The 21,108-nt window shown below is 39.1% G+C and overlaps 1 protein-coding gene and 1 pseudogene across 1 annotated transcript in view; both read left to right on the top strand.

Moving 5' to 3' along the window:
• FRAS1 (Fraser extracellular matrix complex subunit 1) overlaps positions 1 to 21,108 on the top strand; it is a 461,949-nt gene that overhangs the window by 347,915 nt on the left and 92,926 nt on the right. Inside the window, exons 37-44 of the mRNA XM_032149306.2 lie at positions 339 to 464; positions 2,394 to 2,641; positions 9,598 to 9,746; positions 9,929 to 10,091; positions 11,848 to 11,983; positions 16,201 to 16,391; positions 17,402 to 17,555; positions 19,425 to 19,688. Of these exons, the coding sequence (XP_032005197.1) occupies positions 339 to 464; positions 2,394 to 2,641; positions 9,598 to 9,746; positions 9,929 to 10,091; positions 11,848 to 11,983; positions 16,201 to 16,391; positions 17,402 to 17,555; positions 19,425 to 19,688 (1,431 nt within the window). The remainder of the gene's footprint in view (positions 1 to 338; positions 465 to 2,393; positions 2,642 to 9,597; positions 9,747 to 9,928; positions 10,092 to 11,847; positions 11,984 to 16,200; positions 16,392 to 17,401; positions 17,556 to 19,424; positions 19,689 to 21,108) is intronic.
• Positions 5,428 to 6,216, top strand: LOC116466579 (cytochrome c-like; annotated as a pseudogene).

The raw sequence follows: 21,108 nt of genomic DNA, 5'->3' as shown, positions 1-21,108 counted from the left end.
GAGGATTTTCTGGAAGAAAATCTAACCCAGCTAGTCAGGATTGACCTACCTGTGGGCTTCCTCTGTACGTGCTATCATTTGTATGGAAGAAAAAAGGTATTCTAAATTCGGAACTACCTTACGTGAACTTTTGGAAGAACCTACTTGCAGTGTGGGAATTGACTGTATTATCTGTTTTTACTCTTTTGTGCCTGATTGGAATGAAGCAGTGCTTTCTGATAACAATCAGATTACCCACAGCGTGACTCCTAGCCTGGCCTGCGGTTTTAATATATACAGAGTCTGTCGTCTTTAATGTACGCTTTCTCTCTCACCACACTTCCTTCTCCTTGCTGCAGGACTTCAGGTGGTAGTAAGAGATGCTGAAACAGCACCCAAAGAACTCTTCTTTGAGCTTCGGAGACCTCCACGGCATGGTGTGCTCCTTAAGCACACAGCTGAGTTCCGAAGGCCGATGGCCACAGGTAGCTACACACTCTGTCACTGACCTGCTTGGAGGATTTTTTGCTCTACAATCAGTTGTATGTGTCTCAGACAAGAGCAAAGTGTCTTTGCGATACAGACTATGGGGAGCTATTCTGTGTGTAGTTTCATTGGCTTTGATATTTGAGACTTCTTCGTGTTCCCACTTCCACCCCTGCCCCACACCTGCCCCTAGCCCCACCTTGAACCCTGTGAAACCAGTTCCTTAAACTATAGGTGAAATGGGTGATTTCTGAAACTTGGAGTGAATGCATTCCAAATGACACCATATGAGGGATCAGCTGCCACTTTCCTAGCACTGTTCGTGGAGATGAATCTGTCTTAATTTGGTGTGTGTATCTTCACAATATTTTTAGCACTGTGACTCTGATAGTGTTAACTACATCTATCTTCATCCATTAAAAAAAAAGGAACACATTTTTGAAGTATTATCTATGTGATATAACAGTGTGGTAATGTGATCGGCTTTCCAAAATAATTCTTATTGTGCTTCCTTTGATTATAAAAAATAATATGTTTTTTTATTTAGAAGGTACAGAAAAACACAAAGAACACAAGTGAATCTAATTTTTTAATAGTCAGCCTTCATGCATTGAAGTGAATATTATCCTTTTCAAAGTACCCACCTCTGGATGCTATATGTTCTTCCAACAATCTCTACTTTCTCAAAACCTTTGTATGATTCCTTTTAGAGAGGCAGTAATCCATCCTTCTGAATATCACTGGTAGGCTAATCTTTGCTACTGATGGTAGATGGAATTTTAAAGAACAACCAGTAAGCATTTGAGAATTACAAAGGTAGACTCAAAAATTTACCGAACTAAAGAAATGTCATTAGAATAGATTTGAAACATTCCCAGGGAACTACTTTAGGAACATAACAGTCATTGTCTAATTTCTTTAACATTGCATTTAATCTGTGTATGTGCAGTTAACATATAAAATCTAAAGGTGTTGATAAAAAGTTAGTTTTATTATATTTTTATAGGCATAATGACACTAGCACCAGTAAAATACATTAACACAGTGTTGAGACAGAAGGCTTACAAGATGAATAGAGAGAATGAGTAAATTCTTCAATCTCAACACATAGCACTAGTTATTAGAACTAATAATCTATCAAAAGATAGAGTTGAATATAATATCCAAGAAGAGCAATTTCACAACTGTGTTCTGTGAAATCATTAGGGCTCATGGCACTAAGAGGCATTTCTCATAAAAAGGGTTCCATGACAAGTTTGAGAAGCTTTAATATTTATATACTAAAATGAATCTTGCAGTATAAAAAATATCTTAAATTTTATTTATTCACATTTTCCACAAAGGTATGTGAACTTGACATTTTTTTTATAGAATGCCTATCGAATTTATCATGAATTAGTACTCCAGACTGCACAGTTTAGGTTTCTAACTTCAAGTATATTTTTTTCATTTTTAATTTTAAAAACTCCAAATAAAGCAAAAACTTCTTAAAGTTTCCTCGAGTATAATTTATTTTCTTAACTTTTTCAAAAAATTTTCAGTATCAAGATAAGATTCCAAAAGAGCTGTCATAAAGAATAGAGGCGTGTTCTTTATTTTTCTAGAACTAGGAATAATGACTAGATATTATAGAGGCAGATTTTAGCTCAATATGATTAAGAACTTAAAAAGAAACCTAGAGCTATCTTCAGTGGAATGAGCTATCTTGTAAAACAATGATCCTCCCACCTTGAACAGTGGAGAAACTAATCACCCTTTTTCAAGGATGGTGTAAAGGGAATCCTATAGTAGGTGAGTGGTTGGATTAGCTTGTAACTCCAAGTTTATGATCCTATATGATCCTTAAAATCCTGAAAACAAAGGTGCTATATAATGAAAAGCATTATTCCCAGAAGCAACTCGTTTGCAATTTGTTTTATTCTTGGAAGGTGACACTTTCACCTATGAGGATGTTGAGAAAAATGCTCTACAGTATATACATGATGGTTCCTCTACCCGGGAAGACAGCATGGAGATCTCAGTCACAGATGGCCTCACGGTGACAATGCTGGAGGTGAGAGTAGAGGTGTCCCTGACAGAAGACCGAGGGCCTCGACTGGCTGCTGGCTCCTCTCTGAGCATTACTGTTGCCAGTAAAAGCACAGCCATAATCACTAGGTCACACCTCGCTTACGTGGTAAGTTCTTCCATTTGCTGTATTTGTTCTCCACTGCACCTTCTGATGGGGCAGACTGGGCAGCAATGCCATGGCTGAATATTTGGGGCAGCAGGTATATGGTCACGTAAAGAACATTTTTCTCAGCTTCCCTACCTTCTACTGTTAGGAGTAGCTACGCTGTTTATCCTGCTTCTCCCAGTGTCTCATGAGCAGACGAGTGAATGAGAAAACACAATGAGTATGTGTAGGGATGGGTGATTGTCAACAGGAGAGGGGCCTAGTGTCATAAAAGCCCAAGTTCCCATTGTTTAAGCTCCATTCATTATATTTCCAATGGGAAGTTTAGGAAAAAAACATTTTAGAGCTTATGTGATCAATGACTAATAGCTAATGATGTTTCACGGCCCCTGAGAGAAAGCCCACCTGTCATCAGTTTCTGTCTCAGGTCTAGTCTAGATGGAATGCTGAAAAATCCCTGCAGCAGTGCCTCTCTATCAGATTTCCCAGCCAGTTCACTGACTCACCCTCCTTCTTGTGCCCCACAAGAAGCAGTGTGATTAGGAGGCCAAGGAGAGGATCAAGGACTAGGGTTTGTTTCCTGGTCTGGCCCTAACTTTATAAGTGGTCCTGGGTAATTAAACTCATTTTCTTCCTTTGCTTCTACCTCAGGAGCTAAGGATAATGAGGATGATTAATTTTATTTTACAGTCATGTATGTTGTAAGCAGATATGTGCTCTCTATGTAAACATAATAATGACTAGTTTTTACAATGCCTTGAAAGGAAGAATGATTATCTGAATGCTAATCATATTGAATTTTTCCTTTACTAATCTTAAAGTTCCAACTAATGACCTAGACTTTTATTTTTTAATGCCATATACTTTTAAATAACCCTTTTCTGGGCTGAAGAATCTCACTATAAAATGTAGTCCTGAATAGCAGCATGTAAGATCAAGCATTGGCCTGGGAACAATTGCTTTTACACAGATTTTCCCCTCAAATGGTCCTTTCTTCAGTTATGGGAAACTGCATTCCACCCTAATTCTTCTCACAGGTCTATTCTAGTTTCAGAACAGCTTTGATTTTGTTTTTTGTTTTTAATTGACAGGTGATTTTTACTGTAAGTTATGGTTTTTTGAATCTTATGAAACTTGTGAATTCATAAAAATGTATGAATTCAGATTTAATCAGTCGATCACCAGGGCTTGAAAAATGTTCCACAGTCCAAAATAGTGCTCCAGGAGCAGTTCCTGCCCATTAACCGCATATTATAAGCTGCACATCAAAATGCAAGCCCATTGGCAACTGAACGTGTATTTTCAGAAATTGATTGAATGCGAATTTACCCACCAGAGCAGAAAAACTCCAAAAGAACTACTCTAGCCTGCTGAAAGCATAGCATACATTTTAAAGACTTAGGTAGGTTATACACTAACTTTCTCTGAGGGTTGTAGAAGAATTTCGTACTGAGAGTCATGGAAAAACTTTTCCAGATATGCATAGTTAGAAAGTTTTCGGTGAACATCTAGAAAGATTGGAAAAGCCATCTGAAATCCTAGTCACAAATGGAGCAGAGTATAAAGGTTTGGGAACAGATGAGTCTGTTCTTAGTTTAAGTGTTATTAACTGGAAGAGAGTGATACGATGTTGGAGGAGACAAAAAGGCAAAAGTTGGATTTTGTGTAATTTGCTTCTTAGCAGTGGTTTTATATACACAGTTTGCTATGCACTGCGAGTAAACAGGAAAAGAACAGCACGGGTTCTGGAGTTAAAATGGATGGATCTTAATCCAAGCTCACCACTTACTAGCATCGTGACCCTTAGCAAGTTATTTAAACTCTCTAGGCCTCGGTTTTCTCATATGTAATATGGGGAGGATAAAATTAATCTTAAAACGGTAATAGCATTTCTATGAACCAGCCAAAAATAAAATTATTCAAAATATGATTCTGTGTATAATAACATCACATATTACATACCTATGAGTAAATGTAACAAAAGTTATGTAACTTCTAGGGAAAATTGATGCTATGACTGACTATGTAGAAAAGAATCTTTTGACAAAAAGTATTAGAAAAAAAGGAGAATTTATCAAGGGGCCACATATGAGATCAACAGACAGCAATAGCATTTCTATATATAAGCAAAAAAAGAAAAAAGCCAGTAAATGTAACTAAAAAGATCTTACCATCACAGCATTAAGAAAAAAGCATGTCCCTTGGTCTAAATCTAGCAAAAACCAGGCAGTATTTTTACAGGGAAAATTATAACACTTAATTGACAGACGTTTAAAATGTATTAAATAAATGAAAAGATATGCCATATTCATGAGTAGGAACATTTAATATTGAAAAGGCATCAGTTCCCTTGCCAAACGATCTTTCAATTCAATTCAGTTCCAATCAAAAGCCTAATGGATTATGGATCTTAGTAAGCTAATTCTAAAATATGTAAGAAAGAACACCAGCCTGGACAACATGGCAAGACCCTATCTCTACAAAAATACAAAAATTATCCAGGCATGTTAGCTCATGCCTGTAGTCCCAGCTACTTGGGGGCTGAGGTGGGAGGATTGCTTGAGCCCAGGAGGTTGAGGCTGCAGTGAGCCTTGATTGGACCACTACACTCTGCACTTGCTCCAGGGTGGATGACAGAGCAAGCCCCTGTCTCAAAGACAAACAAACAAACAAAAACAAACAATAAACATTCTGAAAAAGAATAGTGGGAGGGCAAGGGGATTTACCTTACCAGATACCAACATGTATTAAATATACAGCATTTAAAATAGTGTAGCAGAGACTTACAGAGTGGGGACGTCCGGCTTCGGAGCGGGAGTGTTCTTTGCGCCAGCAACTAAAAAGAGAATTAAATATGGGTGATGTTGAGAAAGGCAAGAAGATTTTTATTATGAAGCGTTCCCAGTGCCACACCGTTGAAAAGGGAGGCAAGCACAAGACTGGCCAAATCTCCATGGTCTCTTCGGGCGGAAGACAGGTCAGGCCCCTGGATACTCTTACACAGCCACCAATAAGAACAAAGGCATCATCTGGGGAGAGGATACACTGATGGAGTATTTGGAGAATCCCAAGAAGTACATCCCTGGAACAAAAATGATCTTTGTCGGCATTAAGAAGAAGGAAGAAAGGGCAGACTTGATAGCTTATCTCAAAAAAGCTACTAATGAGTAATAATTGGCCACTGCCTTATTTATTACAAGACAGAAATGTCTCATGACTTTTTTATGTGTACCATTCTTTAACAGATCTCATACACCAGAATTCAGATCATGAGTGACTGACAGAATATTTTGTTGGGCAGTCCTGATTTAAAACTAAGACTGGCTTGTGGTTAAATGAATATGTTCAGTTTTTGAATTTTAATAGTAACTCCAATTCAGTAAATGCTATCACTGTTTACCCCTTTTAAAGATATGATTAGACTTCGTTAGTAATGTTCAACTTTTCACAAAGATGGTGAGTGCCATCTTAAAACTTACTGGAGATTGGTTTTATATTTAGATTTATATAACTGGTTATGTGAATATATTTAAATACTGGGGAAATTCCTTCACTGTCTTAGAACCAAGCAAGATTCACCTGTATTTTGTGTTCATTTGCCTCTTAAAGGCAAGGGTTGAAGATAAATAAGGTAGCAATGTCTATAGTTTTGACCTTAACTATGCCAATCTTATTATAATTCCCTGTATTTAAAATGGTTACTTTTACTTATTGAAAGGCATTTTAGTGTGGTTTATGTGTAATATTAAAGATTATTCAACACCTCTCACAAAAAAAGAAAAAAAAATAGTGTAGCAGAGGAATATATTAGATAATCCAAAAGCAGACTCACACATGGAACTGTAATATAAAACAGAGATGCTAGCTGGGCGCAGTGGCTCATGCCTGTAATTCCAGCACTTTGGGAGGACGAGGCGTGTAGATCATTTTGAGGTCAGGAGTTTGAGATCAGCCTGGCCAACATAGTGAAACCCTGTCTCTACTAAAAATACAAAAATTAACCCAGCATGGTGGTGTGCAACTATAATCCCAGTACTCAGGAGGCTGAGGCATGAGAATAGCTTGAACCCAAAAGGTGGAGGTTGCAGTGAGCCAAGATCATACCAGTGCACTCCAGCCTTGGCAACAGAGTGAGACTCTTGTCTCAAGAAAAAAAAAAAAAAAAAACAACCAGCGATAGCAAGCCAGAGCAGTGGAAATAGGAGAAACTGTTTAAAACATGGTTCTGCACAAAATGATTATATGTATGACAAAAAAGGAATTTGTACACTGCCTCATACCCTATGCAGATATTAACTCCAGACAGATCAAGTACTCAAAAACCATAAGTAAAATTTTACAAATCTTTGTAGAATATAAGTGAATATTTTTTATGATATTAAGGAAGGGCGGAACATCTTAAACTGGAAACAAAAAGTCTAACTATAAAAGATTGGTAAATTTGACTATATTAAAAATTAAATTTGTGCTCATCAAAACACACCATAAAGCAGCAAACAGGCCAGTTACAAATGGGAAAACGATATTTGCAAAAAATATAACCAAAAATAACAAAGGAAATATAACACTCCTGCAGATCAAGAAGAAAAAGATAATCAAGTAGAAAAATAAGCAAGAGACATGAACAGGAATTCCACAGGAGAGGAACCCAGGTGGTCAATAAACATATGAAGAGATAGTCACCTTCATTAGTGGTCAGGGAAAGCATATTAAAACCAAATACCATTTTATACCAAGTGTGAGGAAGACAATGGATCCACAGGATGTTCTTTACTTTGCTGGTGGGAACGTAAACTGGATCAACCACTTTGGGAAGGAATTTGGCATTGCCATGTGAAGATAAATATTCATATACCCTAACCATTCTATTCCTAGATTACTACCCAAAATAAACTTTCACATACACAGCAAAGAACTTGTGCAAGAATGTTCATAGCACTACTATTTGTAACAGTGAAAATATTGAAACAAACCAAATGCCCACCACAAGATAATGGATAACTTGTGGTCTACTAACTTGACAGAATATTATCTCAAAACAGATGAATTATAGCGACGTCCAACAGTATAGATGGATCTTAGCAGTCTAATATTGAGTTAAAAAAAAATTGCAAAAGAGTAAAGTCAACTTCATATTTCTAAGTTAAAAAAACGGAAAATGTGTATTCCGTAGTAATATATCAAGCTATTTTTAAAAACTCAAGAAAATAATAAACAAGATTTAGGGTGATGGGAGGCCTAGAAACAGGAAGAAGGGCCACATACATAAATGTTAGTTATTCTCAAAACTCTAGTCCTCGTGTTGAATGATGGGTTCATTGATGTAAAAATAATGAAAGAAAATGAAAAATAAATTAATACAAAAGGGATAAGAAGATCTTTGAGCAGAAAAGTTACATGAGAACAAGGTCTGTATTCTTATGCATTTTTTGTACCTCCAATATCTGGGATATCTTAAAATAGTGATTTTCTTCAAATCATGACAGTACTTTCAGGAAAAAGGTCTAGCTGATTTCCTACTTTTTCAAACCTAGCAGTTATATGAGATTTGAAATATATAGTAAGATATGCCTGCCATGAAATAAGCTGTGTTTTGGTCAAATTTGTCAATGCGAAATTTAGAAGTTATCCATTCTAACTAGGAGCCAGGAGCTCTGTCCTTGTAGTTTATCAGCAGTTCAGAAGACAACACCTTAAAACTCTCTGCTGTCCTTTTAAAAGTCTCTCTCAGAGAGAATGCACAGTAATATTAGGAAGCAAGCAGTCTTTTGGAGTCTATATATTGTATTTGATAATCCATGTGGAGAAAGTTTAAAAGAACATAAATTTAGGGAAAACTTTCTGAAGTCTTGCAGCTTTGATGAATTTTAGATTCCTTTCTTGCTAGTGTCAGGTGATATGAGGAAATATGGAAAATTCAGTGATCTTGAATTAGACTCTGAACTACTAACTTTGAAAGGTCTCTGGGGATAGAAATGAGAACAGACTGAAACCTGTTGGCCCCCACCCTCTTGGTGTCTGTGCTCACATTCCTGATCCCATACCTCAACTAACTGTACAACATAGCATGAAAATTTGCTTTTGAAAGTACAAGTGACCATGCAACATTAATTTTCATTGTTGTGGTAAAGTGTAGAGTGCCCCCATTTTCACAGTCAACAGCCCTAAAAAATGAATGACTCAGGGAAACTTTATAAGAAGATGTTGCCTGCCTCCCAGATATTTCCAAAAATATTCTTGAAGAAAGAGGACATTGTTATTGTCCGTGTTGAAACAGAGAAAGTCATTTTTATTTCTCAACAAACAATGTAGAAGGAAAGAGAAATGTTCTTTGTTAAGATTAGGCATCTTGGGAAGTGAACATTCATAGATTTGGTGCTGATAAAATGAAATCTATGACTTCATACATTCTTTTGTTAATCTAAAATTTTATCATGTTGAACATTGCTTAAAGTGAGCCATTGGCTAAGCTAAATAACTTTTTTTCTGTTTCATGGAATTTTATCATTGTATTATATGTTATAAAGAAATTTTGCCTGTTTCTTAAAAGCAAAACATTCTTAGAAACTCTAGAAAAATCCTACATCTGTGTTTACAGGTTAATGACTTATAGGTGATCAAGTTTTATTTTTGCTAAAAGCTTAAAAATGAAATCTTGTATGGCTTTTATGGTATTGATAACAATAAGGCATCTCTTTGTTTTATGCCACATACCTAAAGTGCATTTCCCTTCTCTTACCTTGAGCTACTCTTAGAAAAATATGTTATCAAAGAGGAATTTGGGGAAGAATAAACACTGGGATTTTTATTGTAGTTTGAAATAATGTTGCTTTAAGACAAAGAGAAAGAGACTTTTCCAATTAGCAGAGAGAGAGGCACCCGTAGATCTTTAGCTACTGGAAGTGTTTATTCCTGCAAATGTGCATTCATGTCCTGCCTCATGTTTGCCTGATTAGGATGATTCTTCCCCTGACCCAGAGATCTGGATTCGGTTAAATTATCTGCCCATATATGGTACTCTCTTAAGAACCTCAGGATCTGAGGTGGAAGAACTCTCAGAAGTTTCCAATTTCACAATGGAAGACATCAATAACAAGAAAATCAGGTACATAATCACTTTGTATTATTTGACAGATTCTTAAAAACTTGTATGAAAATATTTCAGCAACTGGTTGTAGTTCTGTTGAAAGAATATATTGGTTTGGCCCCATTTTTAAACAAAGATGCTGCTGTTTACCTGGCTTGTCATTGTGGCTTATTCGTTTGATTCTTTTTGGCTTTTTATAGATACTCAGCTGTGTTTGAAACGGATGGTCATTTGGTTACTGATAGCTTCTATTTCTCTGTCTCTGACATGGACCACAACCATCTGGATAATCAGATGTTTACCATCATGATCACTCCTGCTGAAAATCCACCTCCAGTCATTGCTTTTGCTGACCTTATCACGGTAAACAATTCTCAGATCAATAAACAGTGAGTACTATAGAGAGCTGGAATCCGTAGTAATGTAAATGAAAGATTTCTGCCTAAATTGGCTGCCAAATATTTTCCCCAAAATATCCAGGCAGCGGTATGAAGATATGCATGGTTTTCAATCATGAGTGTTTTTTTAAGTATGAAAATAAATATGCAGAAGATCAAATCATTGTATCTACATTATTTAGTCAAGAAATATTTATGTGCTAGCCACTATGCTAAATGTTGTTAGTACTGGGAATAAAAATAGAAAAATAATATATCTTTAAGGAGTTTACAATCTAATATTGGCAGCAACTAAAACTTGGACAATGCCCCCAAATCACTCCTTAAATCAAGTCAGTACTTAGCACTGTAAACAATATTGATGGTTCCTTTATGGGCAGAGCAATACAATGCATTCTGATCATTGAATACCCAGACATCAGTTCAAGTGCCAGTTCTGTTACTCATCAGCTGAGTGACCTTGGGCCATACACTTAATCTTTCTTTGCCGCAGTTTCCTTGTCTTTTATATTTTTATTTTATGTTTTGTTTCCTTGTCTTTTTCAATTCTTTTATTTATTTTTATTTATTTTTAAGAGAGGAGGTTTCACTATGTTGCCCAGGCTGAACTTGAACTCTTGGGCTCAAGCAATCCTCCCACCTCAGCCTCCCTAGTAAGTGAGACTATGGACCTGTAGTCCCATACCTGGCTCTTGTCTTTAAAATATTATCATTTTCTACTACATAAAGAATTTCTCTAATGATTAATAAAATAGTATGGAAACCCCCTAGTACAGTACCCAGTTCGTCGTAGGATTCCACACGACGAACTTTCCTCCCTGCTCTATGTACATACCATAATGCCAAAAGCTCAGGAATTTTTCTGGTTTTGTTGAGCAACTGAAAATTCATAAAACTAAGTCATTTCTAAGTGGTTCTTATATTCCTCCCATTTTTCCATTTTTACATAAAACCTTGGAAAAGCCATTTGGACTGTCCCCATTCCCAGAGTCAGAGTGACCTTACCCTTTGTAATTTATAGATCTTCCTACAGTTAGCCAAGAGTTGCTCAGGGTGAAATTGCTTGACCATCTCCAGCAGGCTAGAGAAAAACACCAGGCTCAGGTTGTGGGGGTAGCATACAAAATAGAGCTCTAAAGGAAAAAAATTAGTTTGAGCAACTGCTTTTATTTATAGTGATTTATTTTCTTCCTTGACATTAAGATAAGCACTAGCTTTCAGATATGGTGAACCTTTCTTGCTACACACCCATAAATATATAATACAAGAGAATAAATGGGACTTTTATTCTGGATGAGAATGCCTATAGGACACAGTCACCCTCACAGTATCCGCAGGAGAACTGGATCTATCATTCTCTAGCTGTGGGCTTTTGAATGTTGATGTGGAAGGAAGGCAGCCATCCTGGCAGGCAGCTGAACTGAGATGGGTGATTAGAATGGGCTAGAGCTGCTTTATAACCAGATCCATCATTGAATGAAGTGCAACTTTGAAAGGAGATACAGAAGTCATCGTGTCTGACTGTAGCTTTGAGAAGCACTGAAAGATTGTCTGGCTTCAGCAGCATACACATTCCTCATCTCGTCTGTAGAGGGTCTGCCTCTTCAAGGAAGTGGAATTGGTGCTAGAAGGTCACCCGGGCAGCACTTTGCAATCCAGCTCTTTTTTTATTGTGGTTATGTGAAATCACCAAGGACTCTCTATGTTCTTTTCTTTCTTAGGTTGATGAGGGCGGGAGAGCCCCACTCTCATTTCACCATTTTTTTGCTACTGATGATGATGACAACCTCCAGGGAAATGCCATCATTAAACTAAGTGCTCTGCCCAAATATGGCTGCATTGAGAACACAGGAACAGGTACACTTCCTGTAGAACTGTTCAAGACCTTGAGAGAAGGGAGGAGAGAAGGGAGGAGGACCTTGCTTCCAGCTAGACATGGAGATGGAGAACTATAGAGGAGGGGAACCATTTTGAAGAAATGGAAGGAAGGAAGGAAGGTTTCATTCATTCAACAAAAATTTAATGAGCATTTTCTGTGTGCTGGGCACTTATTTAAGCACTAGGGATGTATCAACAGACAAAACCCCCTCCCTTCACAATGCCTTCAATCCTTGTTGGGGGATGGGAGAGACAAATAAAAAAGCTAATAAATGAGAAGATTGTGTATGATGTTAGAAGGTGAATAAATGTTATGGCAAAAATAGAGCAGGGGAAGGGGATTTGGAATGCCAGCAATGGGACAGAAGGGCTTGTGAATTACACTCAGAACTGAGTGTCCAGGAAGTAAAAATTTCTTTTTTGTGAGGCAGCTGCAGTTTGGCTGAACCATAGCTTCTGTCTCAGCTCCTTCTACGTATATGACATGAATTGAAATGCAAGCTTGTCTATCTGTGACACTGTCTTCCACAGCCCTCCCCTCCACCATCTGCCCCGAACACTCTGGTAGTTATCACAGAGAAGGAAAGGCAAGAAGGGATGTACTGTCCATGGCCCCCTGAGACCTGCTGTGACTGGCAGTTGAGACAGCTCATGGCAGGTTGCTGTGCTGCTTTCCCTGCACAGAGCTGCCTGAGCACCAGCGCTGGGCTCTAATTGGTGTGCAGCTAGCAGCTCCCATGGAGAGGCCATTGACTGCAGGTGTCTGGGGCCAGCATGGGGCCTGGGATTTGGGCCTGGTAATCAGAAATTCACTTAGTAGTGGTCGTGTTTTCCTGTAGAAGTTTTGGGTCTTTTTCCCACCTTGCCTTTCAAGGTGTGCCTCAGATCTGTTTATTGCAGAATTAGGTTTATTTCAACAAATGTTTGTGCTAGATAAAGTGGATGTAAGGATAAGACACAGACTCATGTGCCTTGAGTGGGAGACAGATAGGAAGACTGACAAATTACAATAAATGCAAAATGCCAGGACAGGGAAAGGAGCAAAGCACTGAGAGAGTAAATAGGACAAAGCAATGGCTTTTGCCTGGGAAGGAAGAAAAGTCTCAGGAAGTGGCATTTGAGTTGGAACCTGAAGGGCTAGTAGGAATCACCTTGGGCAGAGGGAAAGTGGCCTTTCTTGCAGAAGGAAGCTCATAGGCAAAGGTGAGAAATGAAAGGATATCTACCCCAAACACCCCTTCTCTCCATGTGGTTTCTTATTAAGCCTTCCTAACATAGTTTTATGTCAACCTGGAATACATGGAGGTGCAGAGATATTCCACAGAGAGGACTATCCCCTGGCTAAGAGGTCAAATTTCTGGCAAGCTTCAGCCTCTCTAAAAAGTGGTTCTCAAACTTGAAGGTGCAATAGCATCACCTGGAGGGTTGAAACTGTTGTGAAACAGTTGCCGGGAGCAGCAACCCCAGAGTTCCTGTTTTAGGAGGTTGGTGTGAGCCTGTGAATCTGCGTTTCTCACTAGCTCACAGGTGATGCCATTGCTGCTGGCCCAAGGACCACACTTAGAGAACTGCTGCTCTACAATAATATCGGTATAAATGTGGAAGGAACAAAAAAGCATTTAGGAGGGCAAAATAATTGTCACAAGGTATATTAACTAAAGACCTCATCTCTTGCCCCATAGGAGAGGCTCCTCTGCCTCTGTTTAGAGCTGAGTGTGACTTATGTATAGGAAACTAGCAGCTGGGCACAGTGGCTCAAGCCTGTCTGTCATTTCAGCACTTTGGGAGGCCAAGGTGGGAGGATCGCTTGAGTCCATGCATTTGAGACCAGTCTGGGCAACATAGCAAGACCTTGTCTCCACTGAAAAGAATACAAATTTAAAAATTAGCTGGACGTGGTGGCACATGCCTGTAGTCCCAGCTACTTGGGAGGCTGATGCAGGAGGATCAGTTGAGCCCCGGAATTTGAGGCTGTGGTGAGCTGTGATTATGCCACTGCACTCCAGCCTGGGCGGCAGAGGGAAACCCTACCTCAAAAAAGAAAAGAAACTAGCTACCTAAATTGGGAACCTAGCTGATCAGAAAAACATCTTTTTAAAAACTGTTAAAAGAACCAGCTTTTACTTTTCACCAACAAAAGAAAGAATAATTGTTTTGTTAGGTATGAAATCTAATGGCATGGAGCCTGAATTCCTTCAGGACTGGCACAAACAAGACAGGACCCACCTCGATTCCCTCTGGGTATCACTATGTTCCAGTGCTATGCAGTAATGGACGTTCACAATGATTGCCTGTGCGCATCAACACCTATTTAATTTGCACATCATATGTTCTGTTTAAAGAAAGCAGGTAGCACATTAATAAGAATGATTTATGTCAAAAATAGAAGGTAATGTTTTTTAAATGGAAAGGATTGGAGCTTAAACTTCAGTGACAGATTCACTTGTTTAATAGCTTGTTCTCCAGTGATTTAAAATGAGGCACTATTATATTTGTGTATATTTTTAGGCATCATTTACTTTACTTAGGCTTTTTATTTTTTTGAGACAGGGTCTCACCTCGTCACCCAGGTCAGAGTGCAATGACATAATCACTACTCACTGTAGCCTCGACCTCCCAGGCTCAAGTGATTCTCCTACCTCAGCCTCCCAAGTATCTGGGACTACAGGCATGCATCATCATGCCTGGCAAATTTTTGGTGGGGTAATTTTTGTAGAGACAGGGTCTCGCTAAGTTGCCTAGTCTGGTCTTGAAGTCCTGGGCTCAAGTAATCCTCCTGCCTTGGCCTCCCGAAGTGTTGGGATTACAGGCATGAGCCGCCATGCCCAGCCACTACTTAGGCTATTTTTGACTCAAATAAAGAAGCCACATTTCTCCTGTTTAGACTGATAAATTTAAGAAAAAAGTAAAAATTGGAAGGAATTTTAGCCGTTCCTTCTGGAAACCCTGAACTGTGTAGCCTAATGATTATTGGGTCACTGGCCACTTAGACCTCTCTCAGCTTCTGGTGCCTAGAGGAATAAAATCTGAGGGGTAAAATTTAAGAAAATTCACGTCATTGAAGAAAAAAAATTGTGTTGAGCTCTTCTTTCAAATGAATTCTGATAAATATGACACTGTCTACAATTCAGGAAGTTAATAGCCTTTTAATTTTTAATCTGATTTTTGCAAAGGGTCATGGAGAAGGGAAGGGGAAAGCCTGTTGCCTTCAGATCTGCTAGCTGCACTTTTCTGTGTTGATGTATATCCAGGCAATGTTTGAAGACACAAGGGTTTTCTTGTTCTCCTCTTTCTAGAATAACATTGTGTGACAATTTCAAATCAATCAATTCGACTCAAATTAAAATCAAGTAAAAGACAAGACATCTATCATTTAGATATTGCTTACTCTTCCCCTGGGCCTTTTGCAGTGTTTGGAGTTGGGATGAGAGGAGTAATCTGAGCCAGCATTTTCTGTGGAGCTCTGAATGGTAACTGGGCATCTCAGTACCTGAATGGTGGTACCCAAGCGCCTCAGTGCCTGAATCCCACTTGAGCATCATAGTATCTGAACGGTACCTGAGCTCTGAATGGTCCTGGAGCATCATAATAGCCCTGGTGCTCTATCCCAGGGGCTGGGCTCTGACCCATGCAGAGGTTCCCTTAAGAAACTGGGAGGTCAAATGAAAACATGCTGCAGATGTTTCTTCGATTAAAAAAAATACAGTTAACACTACAGATGTTCTTAGATTAAAAGATAAGCATTTAACATTTTCTTATGTAGTGAAAGAGGGTTCCTCATGCAGGATATGCCAGATAGAATGGTTCTGAAACTAGCTGGAGCTTAAGGTAGAATCTCTGCTTCTGTATTGTCACTTGCCCTAGTAACAGAAGTTATGATCAGAGACTCCTAATAAAACAACCAGTGGTTCTATGTTATATAAATTATTGTAAGTTTTTTTGCATATTATCTCATTTGATTCCTTTTGGAAATGGCAGGGCAGGTATATCCATTTATAGATGAGAAATAGTCAGTGAGGAAACGGATCTGACCCAGGCCTTCCAATTCCTGGTCTTGTGCTTATCCCACTCTCTCAACTTTACCCTCAAATACATTTTCTTTTTTTTTGCTGAAAATGATACCTTGTTTTCTAGTTCAGCCTAGTAAGCAGGAATTGATAGATCAAGGTAAAAATGCTCTCTTGATGTTGATGCAGGTGATCGTTTTGGCCCTGAAACTACCAGTGACCTAGAGGCATCATTTCCTATTCAAGACGTCCTGGAAAACTACATTTACTACTTTCAGAGTGTTCATGAAAGCATTGAGCCAACCCATGATATTTTTAGTTTTTATGTGAGTGATGGAACCAGTCGTTCAGAAATTCACAGCATCAATATCACCATCGAGGTAAAGACTTTGGAAGTTGGAAAGGTTGAGCCCTTGACCACAATATTTCACACCATTAGAGAGCTTTCTTTATAGGGACTCAAAAGCAAAGAAGATTGGATTTGACCTTCAAAATTGAAGGTCACTTTTAAAATATAGCCTTCAGGAATCTTGTAGAATTAAGGTTAGCATTTCGGGAAGGCTTGAGTTAGAAATCTAAATTTCCATTTCAGGATTGAATTTATTTGTTCAGTGTGAAAAACAGTTTGTGAAGGTCAGAGATGCTTTGCCAGTCACACATTTAAATGAAAACTTATATATGTCTATTTTTCTCTGAAATTGTGTTTGGTTCTATATGCATATTTGCCTTTTCTTATTTTACTGCATTTATTTATTTAATTATAACATCAAAGAAATGTGTTCCTTGATGTTGTATTTATTCTCATTTGAGCAACTACACAGGCTTGCTCTACCAAGAGAGAGGCACGGGGGAGGGGAAAGATAAATCTCAGAATGAAATACCCTCTGCCTTGCAAAAATAAAATGTAAAGAACCCTTGGCACTCTTAAGGGTCAGGGTGGAAAGGGGCTGGCACCAGGGCAGGGAGACAGCTTTAGAGACCCACACTGTCAAATATAGTGTCCTTCTACAGGTACTGTGATATGCTTAGCATTTTCTAAGAGAGTTCTGAGTTCAATTAGTATGGTCTTTTATCTTCAGAATAGATTAATACTTGTACTTGTCAAAGCACATATCCATATTTTTGGTCTAGAAGATATGGTCATTGTACTTATGGAAGATATCTGAGAAAACTTTTATGAAATGTCCAGCAGCTTCTTTTGAAGGGGGCATTTTGTTGCCTGGACTTGCTCTCTTTTCAAACTATTTTGCTTGGGAAGTAAAGATGGTGACACATTAAATGCTATTTTGACAGTGAACATTTCTGTAGCAATGATACCGTCTCTGAATAATGTGCATTTTCTTTCTTCTTAAGTATCTGTGTGAGATCTAATAGTTTATGCTTTAATCAGAGGAAGAACGATGAGCCTCCCAGGATGACCTTGCAGCCCCTCAGAGTGCAACTGAGCTCGGGAGTGGTGATAAGCAATTCTTCTTTGAGCCTGCAAGACCTGGACACCCCAGATAATGAGCTCATTTTTGTATTGACAAAAAAGCCTGACCACGGTAGGACACAAACTGCTATGAAAAGCTTCTTAATTGAGATGCCCAATGGGCTATTAGAATAAACACAAATATTTCAGTTAATTATTTCTTTTCTTGTATATGGTACATTCTTTGCATCAAAGTACAATCAAATTCACAGCTGGCTAATATTTTTTTGGAGTCCTGGTAGACATCAGTTGTTTAAGAGGCCTCAATCCCAGTTAATCGGTGTCTCTGAAGTTTAATTTCAGCTGTTTTTTTGCTTTTCTATGTAACCTTAAGCAAAAAAGTTTTCAGAATTTGCCTATTCTCTTCTCAGAGTTCCCATATCATCTTCTCAGGGTAGACATCAGTGTTTAATAATCTTGAGCCATTTTATGTACCCTTGTAGAGGCATGCTAGATGTCTTTATGAACTTGTTCCTTTTGCAAAAAAAAAAAAAAAAAAAAAAGCACTTTTCCTCATTTAAACCAGATGCAAAAGCCACTTTTGGGATCTTCTACCTACTTCTTCTTTTTTTTTTTTTTTTTTTGAGACAGAGTCTCGCTCTGTCACCCAGGCTGGAGTGCAGTGGCACAATCTCGGCTCACTGCAAGCTCCGCCTCCTGGGTTCACGCCATTCTCCTGCCTCAGCCTCTCCAAGTAGCTGGGACTACGGGCGCCCGCCACCACGCCCGGCTAATTTTTTTTTTTTTTTGTATTTTTAGTAGAGACGGGGTTTCACCGTGGTCTCGATCTCCTGACCTTGTGATCCGCCCGCCTCGGCCTCCCAAAGTGCTGGGATTACAAGCATGAGCCACCGCGCCCGGCCTACCTGAAAATAACCAGTGAACATCATAATGACAGGATCAAATTCACACATAATATTACCCTTAAATGTAAATGAGCTAAATGCCCCAATTAAAAGACACAGACCCGGCCGGGCGCGGTGGCTCATGCTTGTAATTCCAGCACTTTGGGAGGCCGAGGCGGGCGGATCACGAGGTCAGGAGATCGAGACCACGGTGAAACCCCGTCTCTACTAAAAATACAAAAAATTAGCCAGGCGTGGTGGCGGGCGCCTGTAGTCCCAGCTACTCGGAGAGGCTGAGGCAGGAGAATGGCGTGAACCCCGGAGGCGGAGCTTGCAGTGAGCCGAGATTGCGCCACTGCACTCCAGCCTGGGCGACAGAGCGAGACTCCATCTCAAAAAAAAAAAAAAAAAAAAAAAAAGAGCCATCTCCCCAGTTATTGGCTAAAGCTCTGGAATGCAAGTGGTGTGTCTCAATTCGTCGTAATGCTCATTGGTCTTTTAAAGATTAAATTGTTGCTGTCGATGAAGGGTTAATAGAAAAGACTGTTGGGCATTGTATTTTAGCTTGCTTCCATTCACTTTCACTTTCTTGAATGAAGCACTTTGACTGTCCCATTGTGGTACAGGACCCTTGAAAACAGAAATATATGCTTCAACCTGAAGATGCTTAGTGTCTCTCTTAATTGAAAAGGAATTTAAAGCATATTCCCATCTCTCCCTCTAGATGCCCTAAGAGAAGTACAGTGAGTGCTATTTTCACTTTGCAGAAGGGAAAAATAAGATTTAGATAATAAAGTGAGTTTGAATTCATGGAGGGAGATGTGATTTGTAAGTCACTGTATTACCACATCCATCTGTGTCTCCTTAAGAGACTTTTTAACTAGGATAAGTGGGACTTTGTCTTCTTTATTTGTATATGAGGCCACAGAGCAGCACCCTGTGGTTATATGTAAAATGCTAAGCTGTTGGCACCAAGAGCCTCTGAAGCACTTGACATTCTACCCAGACTCATACTACTTGGAAAAATCAGACAATGTTTTGAATCATATATATATATATTCTACCATTGTTTTGCTTTTCTTTACCTCTTCCCTCAGGTCATCTACTCTGGAGGCAAACTGCTTCTGAGCCTCTGGAGAATGGGAGAGTTTTAGCCCAGGGCTCTACCTTCACCTACCAGGATATCCTAGCTGGGCTGGTTGGGTACGTGCCTAGTGTCCCTGGTGTGGTCGTGGATGAGTTCCAGTTCTCCCTCACTGATGGCCTCCACATGGACACGGGGAGGATGAAGATCTACATAGAACTGCCTACAAGTGACACACCTCACTTGGCTATAAATCGAGGCCTACAGCTCTCAGCAGGTACCACAGAAATAAAGGAGAGTGGCCATGGTTTTTCTATCCTTATTTCTTCTTTGTCCAGTATGCAGTACTTTCTTCCATGTTAGTGATGTGGGTGCATCTTAAAGTAGCTGTTCCATACTTGGGGAGATTGGAGTTTTGGAAAACTATTGTTTTTGGGATACTAAAAATTGTTAGTGACAAATGTGAACCTCTAAAATTCTTTGGACCACATGCCTATGTCTGTGAATTAAAGAAAAGGTTGAGAAGAGTTTATAATATTTCCAGGGCCCTCAAAAATCTTAATTTATTCAACTACTCCTAGGCCCAGGTTTCCTCTAACATTACTCCTGTTCAACAAACCCCATGGAAACAAATAACGAAATATAGCAGAATTTTTAAGACGCTTATTTTTATACAAAATGCATGGAGGGGAAGCTGGGAAACCATCATGCATTAAAAGTGATTATACAAATAATTAAGAATTACCAGATATGGTATTCTAGGGTTTAACATTCAAAATTTTGCTCACGTTTAAGCAACATTGGAGGACCTGTGACAAATGTTAGTCTTAAACAATTTGCAGTAGGAAGTTACTTAATTAAGGAGTGGACCTTTTGCCCAGGTGTCTGCATCTTACTAGAGTTCTGTTGTTTCTTTGTTCTTAGTTTCATGTGTATTTTGCAGTGAAAAATGTATGGTATAATACTATTGGAAAACTTGGTAGTTCTCAAAAGTCTTAAATATCAAGTCTGAGATTTGACTTTATCCTACTTATAAGCTAATAAACTAGCCTGTTACTGTTTCATGGATGCTGGTAAAAGATACAAGATTCCTCTACCAGAAATACGGCACTCTTGTTACTTACAGCACAGCAGGCAACATGGGCATCAGCAGGTTTGCATCGGTTCCCTCTGCCATCACAGTCCCATAGGGGTGATGTAGAGGGCCCAGACAGGCACTTTCACGTGCAGTAGGATGCATTACAGAGGGGAATACTGAGCTCGGGGGATTCTCCATGTTACAGCAGCAGAATGCAAGTCTTATTTTTGTCTGAGAGGAAGACATTACCTCATCCCTCAAGGTTGCTGTCTGAGAGATGGCCTGGGTAAAGCATGGTCAGGGCCTTGTGTTCTTGGTATTACCCACTAAGAACATGTCACTCCAAACACCAGGATGTATTATGCATGAATAACTAGGCTCTACTTCACCGGGATTTACTATTTTTAACATGATAAAGCGGCTGGGTAATAAAGCAAGTGACAAGACCCTGAGAAGAGGAGTTTGCCATTAGCCAGGGCCTTATCTTCATCCCCAACACCTGTGCAGTGTCCAGGGCCCAGAGGCTCAGATCTCCTTGCTCCTAACATCCTCTGTCCTGAGGGATGCTGATTTTCACTACTTGGTCTGACATGGCAACAAGGTATGTTTGAGTTTATGT

The sequence above is a fragment of the Hylobates moloch genome, unplaced genomic scaffold, assembly GCF_009828535.3.
Source record: "Hylobates moloch isolate HMO894 unplaced genomic scaffold, HMol_V3 SCAFFOLD_2, whole genome shotgun sequence".
NCBI classification, from domain to species: Eukaryota; Metazoa; Chordata; class Mammalia; order Primates; family Hylobatidae; genus Hylobates; species Hylobates moloch.
Note: the sequence above shows the minus strand (reverse complement) of the source record. Positions and strands in the feature narration are given on the sequence as shown.